Source organism: Stegodyphus dumicola, chromosome 11 (assembly GCF_044657685.1).
Source record: "Stegodyphus dumicola isolate Sdum_Otavi_A_Nest chromosome 11, ASM4465768v1".
NCBI classification, from domain to species: domain Eukaryota; kingdom Metazoa; phylum Arthropoda; class Arachnida; order Araneae; family Eresidae; genus Stegodyphus; species Stegodyphus dumicola.
The window spans coordinates 67,812,675-67,834,774 of NC_140778.1; the positions used below are offsets into that span (position 1 = coordinate 67,812,675).

At 34.0% G+C, this 22,100-nt stretch overlaps 1 protein-coding gene across 4 annotated transcripts in view; it reads right to left on the reverse strand.

The window, feature by feature from the left end:
* The window catches only part of LOC118179303 (uncharacterized), a 37,272-nt gene extending 31,707 nt beyond the window's left edge, over positions 1-5,565 (reverse strand). For 3 of the 4 annotated variants that reach the window (XM_035348483.2, XM_085826796.1, XM_035348486.2), the window contains exon 1: positions 2,420-5,565. In XM_035348483.2, the coding sequence (XP_035204374.2) occupies positions 3,964-5,379 (1,416 nt within the window). In that variant the 5' untranslated portion in view covers positions 5,380-5,565 and the 3' untranslated portion in view covers positions 2,420-3,963. The remainder of the gene's footprint in view (positions 1-2,419) is intronic. The other variant, XM_035348485.2, reaches the window with a different exon arrangement.
* Positions 5,566-22,100: the final 16,535 nt, after the last annotated feature.

Sequence of the window (22,100 nt, forward strand, 5' to 3'; positions counted from 1 at the left end):
AAATGTGGCGATATGTGTTCTGCGCTGGTTTTTGGCACGATTGCGTTTTCCATGGCAACCCTGTCGACGTTGAAAAACTTTCGCTGGAGCTTGTTGATTCGCCTCTGTGTCTGAGAAGATGGAAAGGGAAAGATAAAATGGTAGTTGTTGAATTGAAGTTCGGCAAAAGGAAATATCATTGTGGCTATCCTGTAGTGAGTAGTGGGTATTTGGAAGTGTGAAAAGAGGGTCTGGGAGATTATTTTTAATGGCAGTGCATGATAGAAGTAGGGATTTGTGATTTTATTTATTTGTGAACCATAGTATAAATTTTCTGGATAGTGTGTCTGGCTGTCATGTAAATACGATAGTGAAGACGTGGCGGCATGTTAAAGGCGGTATGAAATTGATATTTCTGCTATTCAAAAACGTGTTAATTCATGGTAAGTGCATTTTATTTTATCCTTGTTCTTATTTTGTAGAATGTTATGTTCATTGGTTCTTTAGTATGAATTTCTGTCGTTATTGTTGTTTTTTAAATTGTTTGAAATTTATTTTAGTTTATTTTGTTGCTTAGTGTCTAGACAGTGCAATTCGTAGATGTTTTTCAAAGTTGAAATAGAACGCTGTGTACATGGTATTATTTGAAATTTATTGTTGTTATGTTATTTTATTAAAGCGAGGAGTGAGTAGATCGTAGATTTCTTCCTTGCCTAAATTGTGCAATTCGTAGATTTTTTTTAAAGTTTAAACAGGATGCTGTGTACATGGTCTTCTTTGAAATTTATTGTTGTTATGTTAATTTATTAAAGCGAGGTGTGCATAGTTTGTAGATTCGTTCATTGCCTATATGTGCCATTCGTAGATGTTTTTTTAAGTTAAAACATGTCGCTGTGTACATGGATTCTTGTCAAATATTTTTGGTGAGAAACTTTACGTTTTTGCTATCTAAATTTTTGGTTTTTGTTTCGGATTTTTAGGTAAATTGTGTGTTCAAAACGTAGTTTTTACATGTGCGAAAACCGCGTTTTTGGAGACATTTTAGGCTAAAAGTTCGAAATGTAAACAAAAACTTTAGATAGTAATATGGCAGCGTGAAGTTTCTCGCCAAAAATATTTGGCGAGAAATTTGGCGTCTTGAGGGCGCATATCAGAGTAGTTCCTTCTTCTCCATACAGTTATTCAACCATCGGAACGAAAAATGTTAAATTTGCTTTCATCAGCAAATAGGACATTATTCCAGTATGTTTCGGGTGTATTTCTCATTGATTTTGTGAATGAATGCCTAAGCTTTCTGTTTTTTTCAATAACAAAATTTTTTTTACGGGCAGAACGCCCACGTAATCCAGCTTCTCTGAGAACTTGTCAAACAGTTTAAAGTGAAATTGAAGTAGAAAACTTTGCATTAAATTCTGCACAAACTTTTACAGCACTCAAATGTGGGTATTTCACAAATTTTCTAATAATAAATCTCTTATCACATTTAGTTAACTTTCTCGGTCAACATTTTACCTTGTTTTCAACCCGATTTTCTTTTTTAAAGCATTTTATCACATATTGCACTGTAGAATGGGATAAATTAATTAATTTCGCAATATTTCGAATTGATTTAACACTACTGTGGTGAAAAATTATCAATTTTCGAATGCTGTTTGTAATTTCCTTACGACTGCGACCCATTTTTCAATAATAAATAGAATATTATGAAGTAAACAAAAAAAAAAAAAAAAATTAAAGCAAATGATTTTTTAAATGCCACCACAATGCAAAAATTAAAAAAAAAAGTGGCAAACGGTAATTCTAATTTTGACTTTATCCAAAAATATTTCAGTGTACGAAGACTTTTGCGAGATAAAATGTTTATCATTTTTTGATTATTAATTTCTTAAAAATAAAGTTTCGCTTTATTTAAAAAATCAAATATTTCATGTAATTTTGTTATGAATAGATTATAGATCTTATTATTAAAATCTCATTCAGAAAATTGACTTTTAATTAATGGATAGAGCCCTATTTCAATGAAAATCATAAGTGTACGAACACTTTTGGGAACCAGTGTAAACGTTGCAATTAATACAGAATGCATTATTTTACTGAACTGTAATAATATGGTTCATTTGTATGTCATTTAATTGCGACCCACGTTCTCGTGTTACATAATACAGTGCGTGTCCTCCCGGGTTAACTATACACCGCTAAATGTCATTATTAACCTATTCATTTTACTTCTACATGCTAAATATCTTATAACTTGACTGTACACTGCTAAAAATCATGGCTTCCATATGATAAATATCTTGCAACTTAACTATAGATTACTAAAATCATGGCCGATTAGCCATTGGCGAGCTTGGCGGATAAATACGCATCGGCGCCAACGGATCCTTTGCGGAAGAAAACAGGTTTCAAAATAAATATCTATTATACAAAGATTTCTTACCTGCAGAGAAATGATGTTTGCCAAATTTCTTCTTATATGCATTATATACATGTGATTGCTCAATTTGATATGTCCAAGATTTGACTGAAAATGTCTGAAATTTCATTTCACCTTTCTAACATTGCACTGATTTCACAAATGTTATACACTGACACATTTGATACTAAAGCCGGATAGGCATGGTCTTCAGTACTTTTTCATGACAAATGGAAATAGCAAATACATTTTTCATGACAGGCACCAAGAATGACATTTCTATATGTACTAGCCCAGCTGTAATTCATAAAAGTACAAAATTCAGACACAGTTAAGTTTAACATAAAACACATATAATTTACTGCACAGATATTCAATTAAACATTTAGCTACCTTATAGAATTTTTGTTTTTGAAATTATCCGCAATTCATTACGCACCAGATATAAACACTGAACATTTATTATCATGCAAAAATATCTTGAAAAATGTTTCATATTATGGGAATAAATAATTTATAACTTATTTTCATCAAATGAGAATTTATGTTTGTCCCACAGGGTCACTAATGGGCTGTATGCTATTCAGATTTGCCTCTCAAAATTCTAAAAATTTTATTGTATTTAAATTTTGTTAACCGATGAGAAAAATCCAGACTTGACCTCAAATATTGAGGTTTTCCCAGCTACACACAGAAGTGCTTACTGCAAAGGTTAAGTAAAAGTTGTTTTCAATACATATTCAAAACACAGGAGGTATCTCTTCTGTATAGATAAAATATATATTTCTTCAACTTCCTTATCGCTGTTAATGATTTGTTACATACGTAACTCGTAACATTAGTCTCTTAGAATGATATCGATATTTAAATCATCTTTATGCAAATTAATGAGTATTTAAATACCACACATAAAAATTTTCTCTCCACTGTGAATAATCATGTGCTTCCTTAAACTACCCTTTCCACTGAACATTTTCTTAGATACTTTACATATATAAGGTTTCTATCCTGTGTGAATACGCATATAGTTCTGTAAAGTTCGATTTCGATAAGCATCTACTTACATACTATAAAATTTCTCTCCTGTGCTTTATAAACCTATGATTGTTTAAATTAATTTTTCGATTAAATGACTTCTTACATACTTCACACGTGAGGATTCTCTCCTGTGAGAATACGCCTATGCTTGTTTAAAGTAATTTTTTGATTAAATATATTTTACATACTTCACACATATAAGGTTTCTCATCTATGCGAATACGCATATGCTCATTTAAAGTATCCTTTCTACTAAACATCTACCTACATACTTTCACACATGCAAGGATTCTCTCCTGTGTGAAGAAGCATATGATTGTTTAAAGAACACTTTTCACTAAACATTTTTTACATACTTCAAACATGTGAGGTTTCTCTGCTGTGTGAATAAGCATACGGTTGTTTAAATGACTCTTTACACAAAACGTCTTGTATACTTCACACATATAAGGTTTCTCACATGTGTGAATAAGCATACGCCTATTTAAACTACCCTTTTCACTAAACGTGTTCCTACATACTTCACACATTTAAGGTTTCTCTCTTGTGTGAATACACATATGCATGTTTAATGAACATTTTCGATTAAATGATTTCTTACATACTTCACACATGTGAGGTTTCTCTCCTGTGTGAATAAGCATATGCCTGTTTAAAGTACATTTTACCCTAAACCTCATCTTACATACTTCACACTTATAGGGTTTCTCTCCTGTGTGAATAAGCATATGCTTGTTTAAATTAGCTTTTACATTAAACATCTTCTTGCATACTTTACATATGTGAGGTTTCTCTCCTGTGTGAATAAGCATATGCTGGTTTAAAGCACCCTTTTCACTAAATGTCTTCTTACATACTTCACACATATAAGGTTTCTCTCCTGTGTGAATACGCATATGCTTCTTTAAAATACCATTTTTGCTAAACATCTTCTTACACACTTCACATATAATACTATAAGATTTTTCTCCTGTGTGAATATGCATATGCTTGTTTAAAGTATTTTTTCGATTAAATGATTTCTTATATATTTCACACATGTGAGGTATCTCTGTGTGAATAAGCATATGTCTTTTTAAAGTAGTGTTTTGCTTAAATGATATCTTATATACTTGACACATATAAGGTTTCTCACCTGTGTGAAAAAGCATATGCTCATTTAAAGTATCTTTTGTACTAAGCATCTTCTTACATACATCACACATATAAGGGTTCTCTTCTGTGTGAAGTAGCATATGCTTGTTTAAAGTATCCTTTCTTCTAAACACGTTCTTGCATACTTCACACATGTGAGGTTTTTCTGCTGTGTGAATAGGCATATGGTTGTTTAAATGACTCTTTAGACGAAACATCTTCTTGCATACTTCACACATATATGGTTTTTCTCCTGTGTGAATAAGCATATGCCTGTTTAAAGTACCTTTCACCCTAAACGTCGTTTTACATATTTCACACATATAAGGTTTCTCTCCTGTGTGAATAAGCATATGCTTGTTTAAATTAGCTTTTACACTAAACATCTTCTTGCATACTTCACACGTGTGTGGTTTCTCTCCAGTGTGAATCAGCATATGCTGGTTTAAAGTACCCTTTTCACTAAACGTCTTCTTACATACTTCACACATATAAGGTTTCTCTCCTGTGTGAATACGCATATGCTTCTTTAATGTACCATTTTCGCTAAACATTGTGTTACATACTTCACATATAATACTATAAGGTTTCTCTCCTGTGTGAATATGCATATGCTTGTTTAAAATATTTTTTCGAGTAAATGATTTCTTACATATTTCACACATGTGAGGTTTCTCTCCTGTGTGAATAAGCATATGCCTGTTTAAAGTAGTTTTTTGATTAAATGATATCTTACATATCTCACACATATAAGGTTTCTCACCTGTGTGAATAAGCATATGCTCATTTAAAGTATCTTTTCTACTAAGCATTTTCTTCTCTCCTGTGTGAAGAACTATATGCTTGTTTAAAGTATCCTTTCAACTAAACACCTTCTTACATACTTCACACATGTGAGGTTTCTCTTCTAGGCTAGATCGCAGAATAGGCTGCATCAGTCGATGCTGTGTTTACTTCTCTTATGCTTGGACACGCCTTTTTATGACGTAATATTGGTTACGCCTCTTCTTAAAAACAAGTTATAAATATGCTATAGCTTCGTATTTAAAAAAAACTTAAATTATATTTTAACTGAGTTGAAATGGTAGGTTTATAATGTTCTGCGCGAGATTTTTTTAATTATAAATCTACTTTTGTGTGTTGTGTGGTAGTGTTAGTATTTAACGCAACGAATTATCTCTCACAAATGTATTATTAAGATACCAAACGATTGAAAACGATCATTAGGAAACGACTGAAAATATTAAATGCATGAATTAAAAATTATAACCGTAGCTTCTGAAAATACAGAAAATAATTCTTTTGCTTACAGAATGTTTTGATTATTGATGAGTGTGTTAAAATCGGTGCTTACTGCAGAATGGATGAGTATCTGAATCTGGATTTTTTTAATCAGTTGGAGCGAAGAGGCAAAAAGAGCGTTATTGAGCGGTGAGAAAAGTTTGATTGCAATATCGTATAAGTGCCCAATTTGTGGAACAAATATGAAACTAGTAGAGAGACGGTTTAGAGACACGTATAGACGATTTTGAGTGGTGCGCAGTGCCGAGTTTGTGCAACTCTGAGATGTTTTTAAGTGAAAATTGATCAATGTGCACATGGGCAAAGCCAATGCTGTGCGCGATGCCGAGTTTGTGCAATTCTGGGATGTTTTTTTAAAGTGAAAATAGATCGATGTGCACATGGGCAAAGCCAGTGTGGTGCGCAATGCCGATTTTGTGCAATTCTGGGATTTTTTTAAGTGAAAATAGATCGATGTGTACATGGGCAAAGCCAATGTGGTGCGCAATGCCGAGGTTGTGCGCGATGCCGAGTTTGTGCAATTCTGGGATGTTTTTTTAAGTGAAAATAGATCGATGTGCACATGTGCGCAATGCCGAGGTTGTGCGCGATGCCGAGTTTGTGCAACTCTGGGATGTTTTTTTAAGTGAAAATAGATCGATGTGCGCATGGTCAATGTCAATATGGTGCGCAATGCCGAGTTTGAGCAATTCTCTGATTTTTCTTTTAATTTAAAATAGATGGATGAGCACATGGACACCAAGTTTGCGGAATTCTTTGATGTTTTTCGAGTGAATACTGATCGTCGTGTAGAAGAGAAAACGAGGTTGTGTGTGATGCCGAGCAGTAATGTAACTTTATTTATGTTCCATGTTTAACATATCGTTAGTGTATTTTAAATTTGTATTGTTGTTTTAATTGTGAATTATATTTCAGACGTCATTTTTCATTTAAATAGTATTTTTAATTTTTTGACTTTGATATGTTTATAACGCTTTCCGTCTTACGACATATATCGATAGCCCGACGATCTACTCAACAGTAGCAAAATTGTTAACTTTAACTCTTGACGTAACGTTTACCTCATATTTTAATACGTAGTGTTTGGTATCGTAATTGCACTTGATAATATGAGTTCATTGATAATATGTGTGTGTGTGCGTATGTGAAGCATTGCTTAGTGTTCCAAGTTTGTAGTATTTATTTTATTATATTATTTTCTTTCATTCTGAGAGATTAGATTTTTTTATTTATTAATGCGTAGAATTCTAGCATGCCTACACAGAATATGGCGTGATTTAGGAATTTTAAAAACTGATATGAAATCTGTGTAATGATGTTCATATGCAATAAAAAATATTCTTGTTTTTTTATTAATGTAAAGTTTAAAATTTTTAGAAATAATGAAAATTGTCTAACTATTGGTATGTAAGAAATTATGTCGTTACGTAGCAAGAAGGTAATTTGTAAAATTGATAAAATTGAAATGTTCCACAATATGAATTTAAATTTAAAAAAAATATTTTATTTGTATAAATAAAAAAAATTAATAAAAATAATAATAATAATTTAATAAAAATCTTTGAAAATATTGAAGCTCTAAGGTATTAGAGACTCCGACGTTGTTTATCGTTTTAATAATTGGTAGAATTCGCTCACTGTATCATGGTAATTTTAAATATAAACAATTTATTATACTTATCAGTAACGCCTAGGCTTAAATGTTATAAATGTAAATTAAAAGTAAAGAATTTGATATTAATTTACAATAATAAACAATTTATTATTGTTATTAAGAGAAAGTAAAAGAAAGTACACGTAGTGTAAATGCGAGAACCCATTGTGACGTCATAAGCTTAGTCCCACCCATTTATGGACGTCACACAGCTCCTCCTACTGAACTTTGTTGGTGCAGCCTATTCTGCGCTTTTACCCTAATATTTCATTCCTTACGAAGTTATGGATTCTTATTCATAAGATTTATTTAAATTTTACATGCACATTGAATCGCGTGACAGAAGACCGAAGTTTGTTTACTTCGTTCTTCGCGGAGACTAGAAAGTGTTGCCATTCCGCTTTAACTAAATTTACTGTAGCGACACTACACACCCCCTTCCTAGTGGGCCGATGCTATTCGCACCACCGGTGCGATTAACCGCTTAAGCTATTCGCACCAAAATTAATCACGCATGTGCATTTGAGTTGTCAAAGGCGGGTTTCTACCTTGGCGTATTTTATCATTTTTTTAACGTTGGCGACTTTCAAAAGCTTAGAAAGGAAAATGGGTTCCTTTTCTTATAAAAAGAAGGAACACATTTCCTTTTATTAAAGTATATATAAAAAAGGGTAGAGTTTTATGTTCGCAATGTTTATCCTTTTCCTGAACGGTTTGAATACTTTAAATGACTGATTTGAAGGGGAGGGCAAAATCGTGTTGACATTTTTTGTACTTCTTAGAATACATTTAGCTTTAAAGATGTGTTTTGCTCAATGTTAATTCATTCCTCTTTGAAAAATTTCGTCTGATAAAAGATACTAAAAATTAGACAGCGGATTTCTGTGTAGAAAATTTAGACATGAAATCAGTTAAAATCGATTATATGAACCATTAAATGAATTATTCTGTATGCCTGCTTATTTTTTTTATAGAAATACTTGGCATTTTCAGGACACAAAAAGTGCTTGAAAAAACTTTGAAATAGTAGTACAAACACATTAATCAATTGAATTGAAATAAATAATGGGATGTAATTTAAAAGACAGAAATAATTTAATGTAAGAGATTTAGATTTTAAAATTTGCACACACAAATGATTTATCAGATTTTATAAGGTTTTTATTTCATAAATAACTTTGATATTGAATATGGCATTTTAACCTATAAACATGAGTGGATACTGAAAAAGTGATGAATATATAAGAATATTACAATTTTCACTAAGTTTTCTTATTGACTAATAAATTCTGACAGTCCAATGCTATAAGACTAGGGTCTAAGTTTGCATAAAAATTCCTCTGTTAAATGAAATAATTTAATTAATTTCTGTAGCCTTTTTGTCAATACACTAAAGTTTTTTTAAACTATTACTCGTCCTCGCTTGCAATTAGAACCATCATTAAATCCCTATTTTATCTAATCATTTCCTGAACATTATCATGTATATAGATTGCCTTCGTCTTTGTAACTGATGATTATTACTTGCAAATTATTCTCTTGCTGGTGAACTATTAACAACCCTTTCTATTATAAAGACACTATAACACGCCGAATAAATACTAATTCAGAAGTCAAACAACAAAAATCAGCGTTATATTTACAAAATTTTCACAGGACTAGTTTCGATGGTTTTACCGAGCCACCATCCTCAGCTGCAAAACCGCCCAAATGATTAGCTGCAAAACCGCCTTTGCAGCTGAGGATGGTTGTTCGGTAAAACCATCGAAACTAGTCCTGTGAAAATTTTGTAAATACAACGCTGATTTTTGTTGTTTGACTTCTGAATTAACCCTTTCTATTGCTGAGTTAGGGTTAACAACCTTCGCTCTCACTACCGCCTGCCTTGAACCTGGGCTCCGTGTGCGCATGCGCGAACATAGGTGGTGTGAATAGCCTGTTAGCTATTCGCACCGTCGGTGCGATTACCCACTGCGTTCCTAGTGACAGCGGTTATGGAAGATAGTCTTTAAAGTGACTGGGGAACTTTACATGTCTGCCGGTTCTAGTAGTCTTGGTTTCATGATGAGTTTCTGAATTTTCTTCAGTGTTCTTGAGTGCAGGTGTTTCCCCAAGTCTTCCAGACATGATAAAAATTAACCCTACCCCCCTTTTGTGTGGGAATGTTGTCTCACTGTTTCTAAAAATAGACCATGACTCATTCTAGGAATTATATGTTTTAAAAAGGATGAGTTTAAAGTTTATAAGATATGATAAGTTTTTAAAAAGGATATGTTTAAAAAAGTCTTTGGGTTTCTCCATTCCAAAGTAAACAAAGTGAAGACATCAAATTAATAGAAAAAAAAGGAAGAGTTTTTTTTTTTTTTTTTTTTTTATAGCTCTGGATATATTTTTCCAATTCAACAGCCAAGAAATATTTCCAACCAATACAATTTCATTTTTACTTTCACTCTCAATTCATTTCTTATATCTATAAGAACATTTCATGTTTCTGTTCAGATCAGTGTGGGTTGTTCAAGATGCAGCAACTCTAATCCATCCCACAACCAGGAAAAAAAGATGTTCTTTCATGAAATGTTCTTTTGGCTTTCGAAAACAATGATGACATGATGATTGTAATACATTTCGGTTCTCATGTCCCATGCTTGAACTCAGAATTATTTCCAGAACTCTGAAAATTTTTCCTAGTCAGCTCGATAACCCAGCTTTCGTATATTTATTTTTTAAGCCACTCGAGTTTCGACTTCCCATCCGTGTGTGCTGTGCATTCAACCTGGAGACACATTCCCTGAGCTCAAGAAAATGTTTCCCAGCCCACTCAATCCCTGAAATGGATTAAAAAAATTCTTTCATACATTTTTAAAGCTCAAGAGTGTTAGGTGTCAAGGAAAGAACCTTTTTTTGCCCTGAGCTCTAAGAAAATGTTTCCCAGCAGACTCAATCGCTGAAATGGATTAAAAATAAATTCTTTCATACATTTTTAAACCTCAAGAGTGTTAGCTGTCATGGAAAGAGCCTTTTTCCCCCCTGAGCTCTTAGAAAATGTTTCCCAGCAGACTCAATCGCTAAAATGGATTAAAAATAAATTCTTTCATACATTTTTAAAGCTTAAGCGTGTTAGCTGTCATGGAAAGAGCCTTTTTTTCCCCTGAGCTCTGAGAAAATGTTTCCCAGCAGACTCAGTCGCTGAAATGGATTAAAAATAAATTCATTCATACATTTTTAAAGCTTAAGCGTGTTAGTTCTCATGGAAAGAGCCTTTTTTTCCCCTGAGCTCTAGGAAAATGTTTCCCAGTCCACTCAATCGCTGAAATGGATTAAAAATAAATTCTTTCGTATATTTTTAAAGCTTAAGCGTGTTAGTTCTCATGGAAAGAGCCTTTTTTTCCCCTGAGCTCTAAGAAAATGTTTCCCAGTCCACTCAATCGCTGAAATGGATTAAAAATAAATTCTTTCATATATTTTTAAAGCTTAAGCGTGTTAACTGTCATAGAAAGGGCCTTTTTTTCCCCTGAGCTCTAAGAAAATGTTTCCCAGCCCACTCAATCGCTGAAATGGATTAAAAATAACTTCTTTCATACATTTTTAAAGCTCAAGCGTCTTAGCTGTCATAGAGCTGCAGATGAGGTAGAGAGAGAACAAGCATGTTGCACCATGGAGAGCCCACACGGTTCTGAACAGAAAACGTGGAATACTTTTATAGAAAAGAGTTGAAAGTAAAAGTAAAAGCCGATTGGAAATTTTTCACTTGGTTGCCGACTGGGAAAAAATTTTCAGAGCTCAGAAAAAAAATCTGAGATGTAAAAAAAAAAAAAAAAAAAAAAACTTTTTGTTAGTATTTATCATGTCTTATAGACATGATAAAAATTAACCCTACCCCCCTTGTGTGTGAGAATGTTTTCTCCCTGTTTCTAAAAATAGACCATGACTCATTCTAGGACATTCCAAAATAAACAAAGTGAAGACATCAAATTAATAGAAAAAAAGAAAGCGTTTTTTTTTTTCCAGCTTTGGAAATATTTTTCCCATTCAACAGCCAATACAATTTCATTTTTACTTTCACTTTCAATTCATTTCTTATATCTATAAAAACATTTCATGTTTCTGTTCAAATCAGTGTGGGTTGTTCAAGATGCAACATCTCTACTCCATCCCACAACCACGAAAAAAAGATGTTCTTTCATGAGGAATTTTTTTGGCTTTCGAAAACAATGATGACATGATGATTGTAATACATTTCTGTTCTCATGTCCCATGATTGAACTCAGAATTATTTCCAGAACTCTGAGAATTTTTCCTAGTCAGCTCGATGAACCAAATTTCGTATATTTATTTTTTATGCCACTCGAGTTTCGACTTCCCATCCGTGTGTGCTGTGCATTCAACCTAGACACACATTCCCTGAGCTCTAAGAAAATGTTTCCCAGCCCACTCAATCGCTGAAATGGATTAAAAACAAATTGTTTCATACATTTTTAAAGCTCAAGCGTGTTAGCTGTCATGGAAAGAACCTTTATTTTCCCTGAGCTCTAAGAAAATGTTTCCCAGCCCACTCAATCGCGGAAATGGATTAAAAATAAATTCGTTCCTATATTTTTAAAGGTCAAGCATGTTAGCTCTCATGAAAAGGGCCTTTTTTTCCCCCAGCCCACTCAATAGCTGAAATGAATTAAAAAGAAATTCTTTCATACATTTTTAAACCTCAAGCGTGTTAGTTCTCATGGAAAGAGCCTTTTTTTCCCCTGAGCTCTAAGAAAATGTTTCCCAACAGACTCAATCGCTGAAATGGATTAAAAACAAATTCTTTCATACATTTTTAAAGCTCAAGCGTGTTAGCTGTCATGGAAAGGGCCTTTTTTTCCCCCAGCCCACTCAATCGCTGAAATGGATTAAAAATAACTTCTTTTATACATTTTTAAAGCTCAAGCGTGTTAGCTGTCATAGAAACTGAAATTTATGTCATGGTTTGTGTCTCACACGTCGTCAACGGTATGGTTTGAGGTGAAAATTGAAAACCCGGTATGAAAAATCTCTTTAAGTTCACTTTAGAAGAAGCTGGGGGATAGAGAGATTTCGTCATGGAAAAATGTCTTTCAATGTCTTTCAATGTCAGTCATGGGAAAATGTCTTTCAATGTCCGTCATGGAAAAATGTCTTTCAATATCATGACATCTCTTTTCAAATAGGTTTGAAGGATTTTTCTTAAACTATGTTGAAATCTTGATCCATCCAAATTACAGATGGGAAATTCTGATCCATGGATGGATCATCCAATTTCGCTAGAACCTGATAAACGGTTGCTGATGAAATCCAAACGAAAACCCTAGCTTTTCAAACAGGAAACATTTTCCCCTAAACGTATTAATGATTTCTATTCTGTGAGACATTAAAAAGTGGAAAGAAACTTGTGTTCACAGAAGCTCTTTCTATAAGAGTGGTCCTAGGTCCAGATGAGATAGAGAAAGAGAAAAAGCATGCTGCACCTTGGATAGCCCGCACGGTTCTGAATAGAAAACGTGGAATACTTTTATAGAAAAGCGATGAAAGTGAAAGTAAAAGCCAAATTGTCTTGGCTGTAGAATTTTCACTTGGTTGCCGACTGGGAAAAATTTTTCAAAGCTCAGAAAAAAAAATTTGAGATGTAAAAAAAAAAAAAAAGAAAAAAAATCTTTTTGTTAATTTTTACCATGTCTTCTAGACATGATAAAAATTAACCCTACCCCCCCTTTTGTGTGGGAATGTTGTCTCCCTGTTTCTAAAAATAGACCATGACTCATTCTAGGAATTATATGTTTTAGAAAGGATGAGTCATAGTCTTTGGGTTTCTCCATTCCAAAGTAAACAAAGTGAAGACATCAATTTAATAGAAAAAAAGAAAGAGGTTTTTTTTTTTTTTTTTTCAGCTTTGGATATATTTTTCCCATTCAACAGCCAAGAAATATTTCCAGCCAATACAATTTCATTTTTACTTTCACTTTCAGTTCATTTCTTATATCTATAAAAACATTTCATATTTCTGTTCAGATCAGTGTGGGTTGTTCAAGATGCAGTAACTCTACTCCATCCCACAAACAGGAAAAAAAGATGTTCTTTCATGAGCAATTCTTTTGGCTTTCGAAAACAATGATGACATGATGATTGTAATACATTTCTGTTCTCATGTCCCATGCTTGAACTCAGAATTATTTCCAGAACTTAACGTAGATTTATTTAAGCTACTCGAGTTTCGACTACCCATCCGTGTGTGCTGTGCATTCAACCTGGACACACATTCCCTGAGCTCTAAGAAAATTTTCCGAGGCCACTCAATCGCTGAAATGGATTTAAAATAATTTGTTTCATACATTTTTAAAGCTCAAGAGTGTTAGGTGTCATGGAAATAGCCTTTTTTTCCCCTGAGCTCTAAGAAAATGTTTCCCAGCCCCCTCAATCGCTGAAATGGATTAAAAATAAATTCTTTCATACATTTTTAAAGCTCAAGAGTGTTAGGTATCATGGAAAGAGCTTTTTCTTTCCACAGCCCACTCAGTCGCTGAAATGGATTAAAAACAAATTCTTTGATACATTTTTAAAGCTCAAGCGTGTTAGCTGTCATAGAAAGGGCCTTTCTTTCCCCAGCCCAATCAATCGTTGAAATGGATTAAAAATAAATTCTTTCATACATTTTTAAAGCTCAAGCGTGTTAGCTGTCATAGAAAGGGCCTTTTTCATCCCAGCCCACTCAATCGCTGAAATGGATTAAAAATAAATTCTTTCATTGTATACTGATATATTTTGTGAAACTTCTTTAACAAATGACTTTCAAGAAGGCAAGATCTCGTGATCCACAGCTGACTAGACCCGTCAGAATTAACGGATCACGATACTTCCATTGTATACTAATATATTTTGTGGAACTTTAACAAATTGTTTTCAACAAGGCAAGATCTCGTGATCCAGAGCTGACTCAATCAGTCAGGATTAACGGATCACGATTATTCCATTGTATACTGATATATTTTGTGAAACTTCTTTAACAAATAACTTTCAAGAAGGCAAGATCTCATGATCCACAGCTGACTAGAGTTGTCAGAATTAACGGATCACGATTGTTCCATTGTATACTGATATATTTTGTGAAACTTCTTTAACAAATGACTTTCAAGAAGGCAAGATCCTGTGATCCACAGCTGACTCCATCAGTCAGGATAATGGATCATGATTTTTTTTCAATCGTATACTGATATATATTTTGTATATTTTGTGAAACTTTAACAAATCCTTTTCAAAAAAGGCAAGGTCTTGTGATCCACAGCTGACTCCATCAGTCAGGATAACGAATCATGATGGTTCCATCTTATACTGATATATATTTTGTGAAACGTTAACAAATGACTTTCAAGAAGGCAAGATCATGTTATTCAATAGAATTGTTCAATCGTATACCTGGCATATTCTGATAAAACAACAGAATGATCCAATTTTGAATACGATCCGAATATGTTTTTATAAAATCCATTTCATATTTTGTTAAACGTGAACGACTGACTTTCAAGCTGGCTGCATGGGTGTTTTTTTTTCGTGGTTTTTCCCCATGTGTAACGTGAATACGAGCCAGTTTCCCTTCCAAAGTCCTCCACGAAGGCATTTCTTAAGGCAAATAGCCCTCAAATGCTTTACCGTCCTCCAAATCGACTTGACCTCTCTCCAACTTCCACGGTGTCATTTGAATGATCGAGTCGGCTGTTGGAAAAAAATGTCTGACAGCTGAAAACAATATCTCCACACACCTTCACAAAACCTCTTTCCAGGAGGAAGAAGCGTGTATTCAGCTCCAGTGCACAGTACAGACTGATTTAAAGCAGAAACGCGAGTGGTTTAAATAGATGAGAACCCTCTATAGAAATAATTTGAATATATCTGGTTTTGTGAATCAAGCCGACTGGGAAAAAATTCTCAGAGCTCAGAAAAAAAATTCTGAGATATTAAAAAAAAAAAAATCTTTTTGTTATATGTGCTAAATGTTTTGTTATATGCTAAATGTTTTGTTTTGTTTCTTCTTGACATGATAAAAATTAACTCCCTTCTCTTTTTGTCTGGGAATGTTATCTCACTCTTTCTAAAAATAGACAATGACTCATTCTTTCTAAAGAATAGAATTCCAAGAAAAGATTGGATGAGTCATAGAAGACATGATAAAAATTAACAAAAAGTTTTTTTTTTTATCATCTCAGAATTTTTTTTTCAGCTCTGAGAATTTTTTCCCAGTCGACTCGATGATCAAAATAAGACTTCCAAATTGTTTCTAGAAAGAATTCTCACTTAGCTATTTAAACCACTCGTGTTTCAGCTTCCAATCAGTCTGTGCGGGGCACTCAACGTGGATACACGCTTCTCTCTCTCCTGGAAAAAGCTTCTGTGAAGGTATGTTAACGTTTTTTCTTCCACTCTTTTGTGTTTTTGCTTCTCTGACAGGTTTTTCCCCTTCTAGCCGATGTTATTATCCTATTCTATTGATGATATTTACTATGTTGTTGACTTGTTTACGTTTAAAATATTTTGCGGGGTGAGATTTGAGAGACCAGCTCAATAGATTTGCTTTACCATTTTGTTGATATTGTTTACCACGTTTTTTATTTGTGGACCGTTTCAATTTCTAAAAAAACCATTGCCCAGCCGACTCGATGGATGAGTCCTTACCCATTTATTCTCTTCGGAATTTCACATTAGACGGGCTTTTCATTTAGCCTTCTTTAACTGTTTTTTTGGAACCCAAGCGTATGTTGTTGTTTTTTTCCGAATTTTGAAGAAGAAAATAGTTTCCAACCTATTTTAAAATCCTTTCTAACTTTTTTGAAAGAAGATGCGTTTGTAAGTTGTGAGACTAGATACCCTTTTCCATGTTGGAAGAAAAGCGGAACGGCTCTTCTTTTTAATCCGAAACCGACCCCAGTCGAATCTGTCTGCCTTTTCAACCTCTCTAGGGTCCACTCAACAGGTTGTGGGATTGGATGACCCTTTCCCTCTTGAAAGAAAAGTAGTACGAATATTGTTTCCATCCCGAAAGAAGAATAATCTCCCTTCCATCGAATCCATCTTACTTTCCAATCTCTCTAGGGTCAGCTCGATTGGTTTCGGGACTCGATGTCAATTGTAAATCCTATCATTTTTGAGATTTCGGGGTTGTAATAGTATCTTCAGAATTCCTAGGAGGAGGTAGGGATGACAGGTCTCCCTGCGTCTTACCGTAGTCAACTGTAAAACCCATCCATTTCGAGATTTCGTGGTTGTAATAGTATAATCAGACAGTCGGCCACAAAAGTATTCGAACACCGGTACCCATTCAGAAAATTTACTTTTCCGTTGAGAAACAAAATTGTCTCCAGAGTCTATCTTGGTTCGATAGACAAAAAAAAAAACAAAAGGATGGCTCATGTCCAAAATTGGCTAGGTGCATGAAACAAAATACAACATGACCTATCTGGGTGAGATGGGAAACAAAATGGCTGCTCACGTAATCCATTATTGCGCTCATAGAAAACGCAAAGTGTCGCTGCGGCTCGTCTCGGTTCGCGAAGAGTGAAAACCCAAAACGGTCTGCAGTGTCTATCTTTGTTGAATGAGAAAACAAAAGGATGGCTCATGTCCAGTTTATTTAGGTGTGGGAAAACATATAACGTGACCTATCCGGATGAGATGTCTCCAGCGATCCAGTATAGACTTTTTCCCCATCTGCAATAGATGACATGTATAAAGAATTTCATTGAAATCTCCTCGAAATATAAGAAAGAGCTAGCTCGTGAAATTGTAAAGTATTCCCAAAGAATTCCACTTCTTGAAGAAGGAAAAACACCCTAGCTGCAGATGAGGTAGAGAGAGAAAAAGCATGTTGCACCATGGAGAGCCCGCACGGTTCTGAACAGAAAACGTGGAATGCTTTTATAGAAAAGAGTTGAAAGTGAAAGTAAAAGCCGATTGGAAATTTTTCAATTGGTTGCCGACTGGGAAAAAATTTTCAGAGCTCAGAAAAAAAATCTGAGATGTAAAAAAAAAAATAAAAAAAAAAACTTTTTGTTAATTTTTATCATGTCTTCTAGACATGATAAAAATTAACCCTACCCCCCTTTTGTGTGGGAATGTTGTCTCACTGTTTCTAAAAATAGACCATGACTCATTCTAGGAATTATATGTTTTAAAAAGGATGAGTTTAGAGTTTATAAGATATGATAAGTTTTTAAAAAGGATATGTTTTAAAAAGTCTTTGGGTTTCTCCATTCCAAAGTAAACAAAGTGAAGACATCAAATTAATAGAAAAAAAGGAAGAGTTTTTTTTTTTTTTTTTATAGCTCTGGATATATTTTTCCAATTCAACAGCCAAGAAATATTTCCAACCAATAGAATTTCATTTTTACTTTCACTTTCAATTCATTTCTTATATCTATAAGAACATTTCATGTTTCTGTTGAGATCAGTGTGGGTTGTTCAAGATGCAGCAACTCTAATCCATCCCACAACCAGGAAAAAAAGATGTTCTTTCATGAGATCTTCTTTTGGCTTTCGAAAACAATGATGACATGATGATTGTAATACATTTCTGTTCTCATGTCCCATGCTTGAACTCAGAATTATTTCCAGAACTCTGAAAATTTTTCCTAGTCAGCTCGATAACCCAGCTTTCGTATATTTATTTTTTAAGCCACTCGAGTTTCGACTTCCCATCCGTGTGTGCTGTGCATTCAACCTGGAGACACATTCCCTGAGCTCAAGAAAATGTTTCCCAGCCCACTCAATCCCTGAAATGGATTAAAAAAATTCTTTCATACATTTTTAAAGCTCAAGAGTGTTAGGTGTCAAGGAAAGAACCTTTTTTTCCCTGAGCTCTAAGAAAATGTTTCCCAGCAGACTCAATCGCTGAAATGGATTAAAAATAAATTCTTTCATACATTTTTAAAGCTCAAGAGTGTTAGCTGTCATGGAAAGAGCCTTTTTTTCCCCTGAGCTCTGAGAAAATGTTTCCCAGCAGACTCAATCGCTGAAATGGATTAAAAATAAATTCTTTCATACATTTTTAAAGCTCAAGCGTGTTAGCTGTCATGGAAAGAGCCTTTTTTTCCCCTGAGCTCTGAGAAAATGTTTCCCAGCAGACTCAATCGCTGAAATGGATTAAAAATAAATTCTTTCATACATTTTTAAAGCTTAAGCGTGTTAGCTGTCATGGAAAGAGCCTTTTTTTCCCCTGAGCTCTGAGAAAATGTTTCCCAGCAGACTCAATCGCTGAAATGGATTAAAAATAAATTCATTCATACATTTTTAAAGCTTAAGCGTGTTAGCTGTCATGGAAAGAGCCTTTTCTTCCCCTGAGCTCTGAGAAAATGTTTCCCAGCAGACTCAATCGCTGAAATGGATTAAAAATAAATTCATTCATACATTTTTAAAGCTTAAGCGTGTTAGTTCTCATGGAAAGAGCCTTTTCTTCCCCTGAGCTCTAAGAAAATGTTTCCCAGTCCACTCAATCGCTGAAATGGATTAAAAATAAATTCTTTCATATATTTTTAAAGCTTAAGCGTGTTAACTGTCATAGAAAGGGCCTTTTTTTCACCTGAGCTCTAAGAAAATGTTTCCCAGTCCACTCAATCGCTGAAATGGATTAAAAATAAATTCTTTCATACATTTTTAAAGCTCAAGCGTGTTAACTGTCATGGAAAACGCCTTTTTTTTCCCCAGCCCACTCAATAGCTGAAATGGATTAAAAATAACTTCTTTCATACATTTTTAAAGCTCAAGCGTGTTAGCTGTCATAGAGCTGCAGATGAGGTAGAGAGAGAACAAGCATGTTGCACCATGGAGAGCCCACACGGTTCTGAACAGAAAACGGAATACTTTTATAGAAAAGAGTTGAAAGTGAAAGTAAAAGCCGATTGGAAATTTTTCACTTGGTTGCCGACTGGGAAAAAATTTTCAGAGCTCAGAAAAAAAAATCTGAGATGTAAAAAAAAAAAAAAAAAAAAAAAAAAAACTTTTTGTTAGTATTTATCATGTCTTATAGACATGATAAAAATTAACCCTACCCCCCTTGTGTGTGAGAATGTTTTCTCCCTGTTTCTAAAAATAGACCATGACTCATTCTAGGACATTCCAAAGTAAACAAAGTGAAGACATCAAATTAATAGAAAAAAAGAAAGAGTTTTTTTTTTTTTTTTTCAGCTTTGGAAATATTTTTCCCATTCAACAGCCAATACAATTTCATTTTTACTTTCACTTTCAATTCATTTCTTATATCTATAAAAACATTTCATGTTTCTGTTCAAATCAGTGTGGGTTGTTCAAGATGCAACATCTCTACTCCATCCCACAACCACGAAAAAAAGATGTTCTTTCATGAGGAATTTTTTTGGCTTTCGAAAACAATGATGACATGATGATTGTAATACATTTCTGTTCTCTTGTCCCATGATTGAACTCAGAATTATTTCCAGAACTCTGAGAATTTTTCCTAGTCAGCTCGATGAACCAAATTTCGTATATTTATTTTTTAAGCCACTCGAGTTTCGACTTCCCATCCGTGTGTGCTGTGCATTCAACCTAGACACACATTCCCTGAGCTCTAAGAAAATGTTTCCCAGCCCACTCAATCGCTGAAATGGATTAAAAACAAATTGTTTCATACATTTTTAAAGCTCAAGCCTGTTAGCTGTCATGGAAAGAACCTTTTTTTTTTCCCTGAGCCCTAAGAAAATGTTTCCCAGCCCACTCAATCGCTGAAATGGATTAAAAATAAATTCGTTCCTATATTTTTAAAGGTCAAGCATGTTAGCTCTCATGAAAAGGGCCTTTTTTTCCCCAGCCCACTCAATAGCTGAAATGAATTAAAAAGAAATTCTTTCATACATTCTTAAACCTGAAGAGTGTTAGTTCTCATGGAAAGAGCCTTTTTTTCCCCTGAGCTCTAAGAAAATGTTTCCCAGCAGACTCAATCGCTGAAATAGATTAAAATCAAATTCTTTCATACATTTTTAAAGCTCAAGCGTGTTAGCTGTCATGGAAAGGGCCTTTAGAAGAAGAATCATATCATGTCTTCTAGACATGATAAAAATTAACCCTACCCCCCTTTTGTGTGGGAATGTTGTCTCCCTATTTCTAAAAATAGACCATGACTCATTCTAGGAATTATATGTTTTAGAAAGGATGAGTCATAGTCTTTGGGTTTCTCCATTCCAAAGTAAACAAAGTGAAGACATCAATTTAATAGAAAAAAAGAGAGTTTTTTTTTTTTTTTTTTTCAGCTTTGGAAATATTTTTCCCATTCAACAGCCAAGAAATATTTCCAGCCAATACAATTTCATTTTTACTTTCACTTTCAGTTCATTTCTTATATCTATAAAAACATTTCATATTTCTGTTCAGATCAGTGTGGGTTGTTCAAGATGCAGTAAGTGTACTCCATCCCACAACCAGGAAAAAAAGATGTTCTTTCATGAGGAATTCTTTTGGCTTTCGAAAACAATGATGACATGATGATTGTAATACATTTCTGTTCTCATGTCCCATGCTTGAACTCAGAATTATTTCCAGAACTTAACGTATATTTATTTAAGCTACTCGAGTTTCGACTACCCATCCGTGTGTGCTGTGCATTCAACCTGGACACACATTTCCTGAGCTCTAAGAAAATTTTCCGAGCCCACTCAATCGCTGAAATGGATTTAAAATAATTTGTTTCATACATTTTTAAAGCTCAAGAGTGTTATTTGTCATGGAAAGAGCCTTTTTTTCCCCTGAGCTCTAAGAAAATGTTTCCCAGCCCCTTCAATCGCTGAAATGGATTAAAAATAAATTCTTTCATACATTTTTAAAGCTCAAGACTGTTAGGTATCATGGAAAGAGCTTTTTCTTTCCACAGCCCACTCAATCGCTGAAATGGATTAAAAACAAATTCTTTGATACATTTTTAAAGCTCAAGCGTGTTAGCTGTCATAGAAAGGGCCTTTTTTTCCCCAGCCCACTCAATCGTTGAAATGGATTAAAAATAATTTCTTTCATACATTTTTAAAGCTCAAGCGTGTTAGCTGTCATAGAAAGGGCCTTTTTCATCCCAGCCCACTCAATCGCTGAAATGGATTAAAAATAAATTCTTTCATACATGTTTAAAGCTCAAGCGTGTTAGCTGTCATGGAAACTGAAATTTATGTCACGGTTTGTGTGTCACACGTCGTCAACGGTATGATTTGAGGTGAAAATTGAAAACCCGGTATAAAAAATCTCTTTAACTTCACTTTAGAAGAAGGTGTGGGATAGAGAGATTTCGTCATGGGAAAATGTCTTTCAATGTCTTTCAATGTCCGTCATGGGAAAATGTTTTTCAATATCATGTCATCTCCTTTCAAATAGGATTGAAGGATTTTTCTTAAACTATGTTGAAATCTTGATGCATAAAATCCACGGATGGGAAATTCTGATTTATGGATGGATCATCCAATTTCGCTAGACCCTGATAAACGGTTGCTGATGAAATCCAAACGAGGGGTCCTAGCTTTTCAAATGGGAAACATTTTCCCCTAAAAGGAGAAATGATTTCTATTCTGTGAGACGTCAAAAACT